General features: G+C 36.1%; 1 protein-coding gene across 1 annotated transcript in view; it reads right to left on the reverse strand.

Moving 5' to 3' along the window:
• The window catches only part of vclb (vinculin b), a 47,183-nt gene extending 40,201 nt beyond the window's left edge, over nt 1–6,982 (reverse strand). Inside the window, exon 1 of the mRNA XM_056242318.1 lies at nt 6,690–6,982. Within this exon, the coding sequence (XP_056098293.1) occupies nt 6,690–6,857 (168 nt within the window). The 5' untranslated portion in view covers nt 6,858–6,982. The remainder of the gene's footprint in view (nt 1–6,689) is intronic.
• Between the last annotated feature and the right edge of the window lie 518 nt (nt 6,983–7,500).

Consider the following 7,500-nt stretch of genomic DNA (forward strand, 5'->3'; position numbering starts at 1 on the left):
AAAGTCAGACATACATAGTGATGAAATTAGGTCCTTCGTTTTGGCTTTCATCTTTATTTATGTATTTCTTTCAGCAGAGAATCTAAACTTTTATCCGGGGACCTCTGGTTGAGTCGAGACAGAAATACATCAATCCGGCCATTTCAATCTCTACCGGGTTTATAAACCCTTTTAATTAACCTCATAAACCACAGCCAAATCCTCACTGACTTTCCGTCTACAAAAGCAATCAAATATCTGGCACACACACGACCCAACAACACTCCATTTGAGTGATATACAACTGTGGTGCATGAATGAAGTCGTGCGACGTTTCTCCTGAAGGGTTATTTAGGAACACATTATCTCAGCGTGTAATTAAACTGCTTCGGCCGATGATAAACGTTCCCTTCTGTGAGCACTGGGTGAATGGAGAGAGAAATATCTCACGCAAACAGTCAACCTCACACACTCCTCACAGGCCTTACTGAGGACTGGATCAGTGGATAAAGACATTCTTACCAGAACATCTGTTGAGACGTTATAATCCTGAGACAAAGCCAAAGCTTCCGGACGTGCCGAGTTCCCTCGTCCAGAACGCACCATCCCCCTCCTCACATTAGTTTGAGGAGACACTCGCTCTGAAAACTTACACAATTCGGAGAGAGTAAAGATTTCCTAAAGGTGCAGGATGACAGTTCCTCATTTCGACCGTTCAGTAATCGCTTACTTTTGGACGTCTTGAAACTATAGATTCCTTAGAAACTCATGAACTCTTAGAAAAGTAAGACATGATTTGCAGTCGATCTCACAAGGCAAACCCATTGTTTTTCATGCACTGGTCAGTGTTGAGATTGGTTTTTCATCAGGTGTTGTTTCAGACTAGTGGAAAGAAAACTTTGAAGTGTTTATTTTCATTGCACTAGTGTCTGTAGATTTCAATTATAATACATACAGCAAACTTTACAGTTTTATTCCCATATATATATATTCTGAAGGTTTTTACTGATGGGTTTGTTCTTATTTAATTTTCCAGATTTTATACAACAAGTTATTCCTAAAAACATGGCATTTATATTTATATTAAATATGCAACTTTGCTTGCAAACCAATGCTTAAACCCGACCAGCTGGATATAAACTAATGCAAATAGATGGTAACAACCGTGACATTAAACATTTGGGTCGGACTTGCGTGTGTTTTTATCACATTGTTTTAATCGTCTACGCTCTAAAAAATGCTGGGTTGTTTTAACCCAAATTTGGGTCAAATATGGACAAACCCAAATGTTGGGTTAAAAATGTAATTTAAAAAATGTACAATTGAAAGTGAAAGTTGAAGTTGGGTTAAAATTTTAAATTACATTTTTAACCCAACATTTGTCCATATTTGACCCAAATTTGGGTTGAAACAACCCATCATTTTTTTAGAGTGCTGTTCTCCACTAATGCAGCATCGTCAACAAATTAATTACTTTATAATGATATGAAAACAAAAGTTTACTGTATAGATAGAGGTGGGCGATATATCGTTTAGACGATAATATCCGAATTGTTGTCTGGACGATATGCAAAATTGGGATATCGAATATTTCATAATTTGTACAATCCGACCCCCCAAACATGAAAAGAGTTGAAGGAAGTTAAAGAGAAAACAAATAACGCACACTAACCTTCTAAACAATCATATGTAGCGATTTTAATACTGTAGGGGTTTGTTTGACTATTTTATTTTTTTGTACAAAATCACGATCGTTCCTCAATTGCACGAGAGTAAAGCTGCTACTAATTTGCAATATACAACTACGAAGTTCTTACCTGTGTGTTATGACGTTTCTTAGGTTGAAGCAACAATCCAAAAGAGTAAAGCCAATGTACGATTAATAAAATAGCTGCTAGAAAAGGCCAAATGTGCGTTGTTTGCGGAAAAATAGTCTGAAGTTAAAAAGTTTTTCTTAAATGTCTGTGGCGTCCTCAAGTGGCGAGCTTCGTGATTGCATCATTAGAAAATTGCGTTGTATAATGAGTCCAAAAGATGGAATACATTTTTTCAAAGAGATCGGTTCGGTACGCATTACAAACCGAACCATTCCGGTGGTTGGACCATTTTTCCTGCCGACCAAAATCCGCGCTGGAGCGAACACCACAACGTTGCCCAACATCAAATGGCAAATGTAATGAAAGCGGAACGAAACTCATTATTTTGTGCTTCACGGACCGTTTAACAGTTCGGACGAATGTCAGTGCAGCGCGAGCCGACACCGTTACTACATAAGAGAAGCGTAAACAAAGCATTTGAATTCGCCACTTAAGTAATAACATCGCTGCGAGATCTAGTGAGAAGCGTTACAATTTCTCCGTTAATAACGGATCAAACAGCACTGACGTGGAAACCAGGAGAAACATCGTTCCATGAATGAACTATAGGTTTTAAGTCCACAGATCATTCACCATGGATTTAATGTAGTAACACTATCTTGTAACCATGGAAGTTTTGCAGAAATATTAAAATGCTTACAAGTACGTCACACATCTTTTTCCAGCACTTCAAAACTCAAATGTTATATGTTATTTAAATGTTATTTTTAATGTGATGACCAGAACATTATTTGTTCATCCTTCAAAGATTACCCCTATTTATAAAACTAAAAGTTTCAAGGTGTAGGAAAACTCACACTTATTTAAAAATATATATTTTCTTTTAATAAATATTACATTTCTATGGCATTTCTTTATTTTTTGCTGCATCGAAAACGTACCGAACCGTGACACCACTGTATCGTATCAAACCGAACCGTGAATTTTGTGAACCGTTACACCCCGATTAAAAATATAAAAGAACAATAAAGACTTTATTGAATAATATTTTATTATTTTAAAAAGTTTAGGAGTCTTTAAATCAATAATGTCTCATATCTTTATGTACTAGTAATTCTATACAATAATAGGTCAAATCAAATGCAGCAAGTCAAAAGACCAACTGAACCTTCTTTGCCAGTTTGCACACATTTCTTTGAAGGATTGCAAAAATATCGTCTGAATATCGATATCGAGATATTGAAAAAAAATATCGAGATATTCATTTTTGTCAATATCTCCCCCCCCCTAATGTTTAGTTGTCTTGTTAAATCCGCATCTGAAGTGTCAAAACAAACTCCACGAGGCGTCAGTGATGAAAATTCATCAGTATGGATTTTTGTCAATAACTGATTGTTCCAGCAATCGGTTATCAGTGCCGATTAATCGGCAAAACGGATCAATCGGTCAAAAAGTTCAGATTTTTGTTCTGGAAATGTAGACTGCATTAAATAATTCCATTTCAGAAAGCTTGTAATTCAGTAATGTAATGAATGCAATTGTTAATCTAATCAATCAACTGGGGAAATATTGTGATATGGACTAGTTATATTTTTAGCCCTCAGCCACTGTGGTGTCTGGCTATGATCATTTTCTGAGCGTATGTTTATATATAAAGAGCTGTAGAAGATGTGATGCTGCGCTGATACTGTGAAAGATCATATTCCAGTCTAAAGCAACTTTCTAGAAAGCAAATCAAATCTAAGATCTGCACTCAGATTAAACGTCTGATCTTTCATCTGGAAGATATTGTCTTTAAGGCTGGAACAAGTTGCAGAAGGAAAGGAAATAAATACAACTCCCATCTACTCCGGAGCCTGGATGCAAATTCTTTCATCCAAAAGAAATCTCCTAAAATAAGAAGCGCAGGAGTTCATGAGGTTCCCAGCAGCAGCATTGCCTAATAAAGCTGTATTCCCTCAGTTCTGATAGCAAACGCTCCTCTTGTAGTGATGGGAGGTTTTCATGTGTGGTCTTGTGAATTGTTCACCCAGCATCTGACCCTTCCGCCTCTAACAAATCAAGACAGAGATCCTGAATAAGGCACGGACACACTCCTCACATTCCCAACACTGACCACGAAACATGAGTGGAAGCATTCTTAAAATAATAATAAAAACCTACAAAACAACATGAAAGCACAATTTCCAGGCATAAACTCACTGACTTCAGGGTAAAAAGATTTAAAAAAAAATCTACAGTAGCTACACTGTACAAAATGTCCACCTATTTCAACTTAGTTTTTTAAAAACATTTTTAAGTATAATCAAATTGTATTTTCGACTTAAATCACATTAAACTGACTTAAAGCGAGTTGAATCTTGTATAACTTAAAGTTAATATTGCTTATTTTGATGAGCTAAACTAAATGAATGTAAAACATGATTACTGATCATATATAGTTTTTTTTACAGTGAGTGAAAAGATGGCAGACAAAGCAAGAGAAAGAATTTATTATTAAATATTTGTAAATATATTATATTTAAAAATATTAATATTGTATAATAATTCTTTTTTTTTACATTTTTAATAATATAATTTAAGTTTATTTTTTAAAAATAAATACATTTAAATTTAAAAAAATATATAATTCTTTATTTTAATTTAATTCATATTTAATTACAGTGTTATTTCCATTTAATTAGACCCCATCACCCAGAGTCATGCTGTTTTTCATGATATGTTGTCATTTCAAAGAAAATGCAGGACAAAATGACATGAATCAGCAAGTCTGAGGAGTCTCTCTGTGGTCTAAACTGGAGAGAGACATGATGAATAATTTACTAAAGTTCATTCAGGATCAAAACAATTTCGATTAAGCGCTCTGAGCTCTGATATGCCATCTCAAAATGAGCAGGAAATAACTTCTGACGGTGCCTGCAAAATGTAGGAAGTCTAAAAGTCCAGCAAGAATAATATAATAAACCACAAACACACAATCACGAAGACTGCATGCATACACCCCCAAAGCTACGCTAAACCTAGAGAACCGGATTCAGAAAACACCACTAATGCATGAAATTTCACATGAACAAATAGAGGAAGAAGAATAAAGAGGAAGGAAAAAATGAGAAATACACAAGAATAAATAAGACAGGAACCGTTCCTACAAGCATGGAGGAATAAAGCTTTAATATTGTGCTAAATTGAGCCTCAGTCATCACTGTAAAGCGCTCAGAAAATCTCAGATGAAGAGGAGGAACATTACAAACCGCAACGATATTTGAGAAAATAACATCCTCTAAAGCGGCAGGCCGGCGGCACACACACACACACACACACACAGGAACCGTTTGACTGGGCGGGGTCGCACTCACACACACCTAAAATCAACCGATCTCAAGTCATGATCTAACCTGAGTTTCTCAGATTGCTTAGATATATAAAGCATAAGTCACTGTGATATTACAGACTTAAGTCAATTTTGGAGGAACAAAAACAGCTTCCATGTTATTTCAAGAGTCTAAAGTTAACCCTGGACAACTGCTAAGAATAACTGGGTTGTTGCTGAATTTACTACTGAAGGTTTTGTTTCCGTTTTAGGAAAAGCACACAAGCTGTCGGACAGCTGATAGAAGCAGTATCTCTCCATACAGATCCTTCCCTCTCCTCGCGTTAAACTTATCAGACTGACAGGAGATCAGCTCTGCTGTGATGATGACAACAGGGTCAAATATAGCCTATATACATATACACATCTTTATATATATATTATATATGATATATATATATAGTCTATATATGTATTGGAAGCATGAAGAATGTATAATCTAACTAAATTAATAGTGTCTAATCTAACAAATGTATTTCAGATGTATTCTCGCAGTGTTTATTTTGTTATGATATCTTGTGCATTGCTAACTATACTTTCTTTTTCATTTACTTTTGTAAACTTACAGGTTTTATTAAATTAATTGGTTCGATTTAAGTATTTGACCTAAATGGACAAAATGTCTTACTGTAAAAAAAAAAAAAAAGTTGCTGCCTTAATTTTTTTAAGTACAATCAACTTGGATGTTTGAGTCATTTCAACTTAAATTGCAGTGAACTAACTCTAAAAAACGCTGGCTTGTTTCAAGCCAAAGTTGGGTCAAATATGGACAAACCCAACCGTTGGGTTAAGTCTTATATTTAAATTTTTAACCCAATAGTTGGGTTTGTCCATATTTGACCCAACTTTGGGTTTAAACAACCCAGCATGCTTAATTTGACGAGTTACAGCAATGTAGAAACATATGTTGTAATAGTTTTTTTTACAGTGATATGATATGAAAAACATTTGTCAAGGCAAAAAAAAAACAATTCTAAGAGTAAAATATTGATTCTGAACCTTTTTTCTTCTGCTTTTTCCAGTGGTTGTACCACAGAAGTTGAAGATTCGTGTGGTTCAATGCACACGCCTCCTATGAACAGCTGTAGGTTTTCTGAGGTTTACTCAAGAAGATTCAATCTAGATTATCAGCGAAATCAAATGAATGTGCATGAAATGAAAGAGCATTATTGCTGCTAAATGAAAGCCTGTGGTTTGAGGTGATTCGTGACCCCATTGTGTCCTTGAGCAACACACACTCACCTCGTGTAGTAAGTGCACTACATAAATCATCAGCTAAATGACTAGTTTAATTCCTTCTGACAGTCGAGATCGGTCATATCTCAGATGCACGGATGGCATGGGTGGTGTTTCAGTGGGCAGGGCGAAATCCAAGAGGAAAAGGCGGAACTCGGTTTGGATCAAAGCCAGAGAACTTCAGGAAACTTTCGTGGAAACATTAACACCGAGCAACGATACTTTATACCCATCTATCTGTTAGATTTGCATGCTTCTAACTGTTTGTGAAAGACTGAAGCTCTTACCCGGACCAGGTTGCTGACAGCTGCCTGCACTGCGGCCACAGGAGCGGTGAGATCCGGGATGGCTTTCCCGTCCACCTCTCCCTCCTCATGCATGATGACCAGATGGGAAATCTGCTGGGCCACCGGCTCCAGGATACTCTCTATCGTCTTCGTGTGAAAAACCGGCATGGTGAAAGCTTAAGAGACAGCAAACTCTCTTTCAAAGTGTGTATCCAAACTCCCCTATCCGTATCCGAACGCCGAGACAATCCCACTCCTGAACACACTGACTCCCCTTCATGCAACTGACTAACTATCGGGGAAGCGCCTGGTCTGGAATGAATCGTTCATTGGAGTCGAATCTTTCCAGTTCGCGAATCGAGTCTTTCGCGCTTCACGAGTCATAAAATCACTAAATCTGTTTGAAATGTATTGCCTTCAATCTGTTTACTAATAAATCATACAATTATGAATAATAATTATTTGGATGTCGTTAGGAATTAATAATATAGAGTTAGAGTTAGATTTGAATTTACATAGGCTATTGCACAGCTTAATAGTTAAAGTATTTGGTTTACTATGAATAGGCCTAAGTAGTTATTCATAAGATACTATTATATGCATACTTACTATAATATTCTAGCTGGATGCACTTATAATGCACTTATTATAATTTTCTAGCTGGATCAATTGATTCATTACATAGGCTATATTAGTAGGAAACGTATTATTTTGCTATTAATCACAAATGTTACCATTTTTGTCATGGAATTCTGTTTGGCTAGTATGGCTACATACATATTTAAAAACCCGTGATGACGTAAAAGAACCA

Source organism: Rhinichthys klamathensis, unplaced genomic scaffold (genome assembly GCF_029890125.1).
Source record: "Rhinichthys klamathensis goyatoka isolate OS25496 unplaced genomic scaffold, OSU_Roscu_1.1 h1tg000721l_1, whole genome shotgun sequence".
NCBI lineage: Eukaryota > Metazoa > Chordata > Actinopteri > Cypriniformes > Leuciscidae > Rhinichthys > Rhinichthys klamathensis.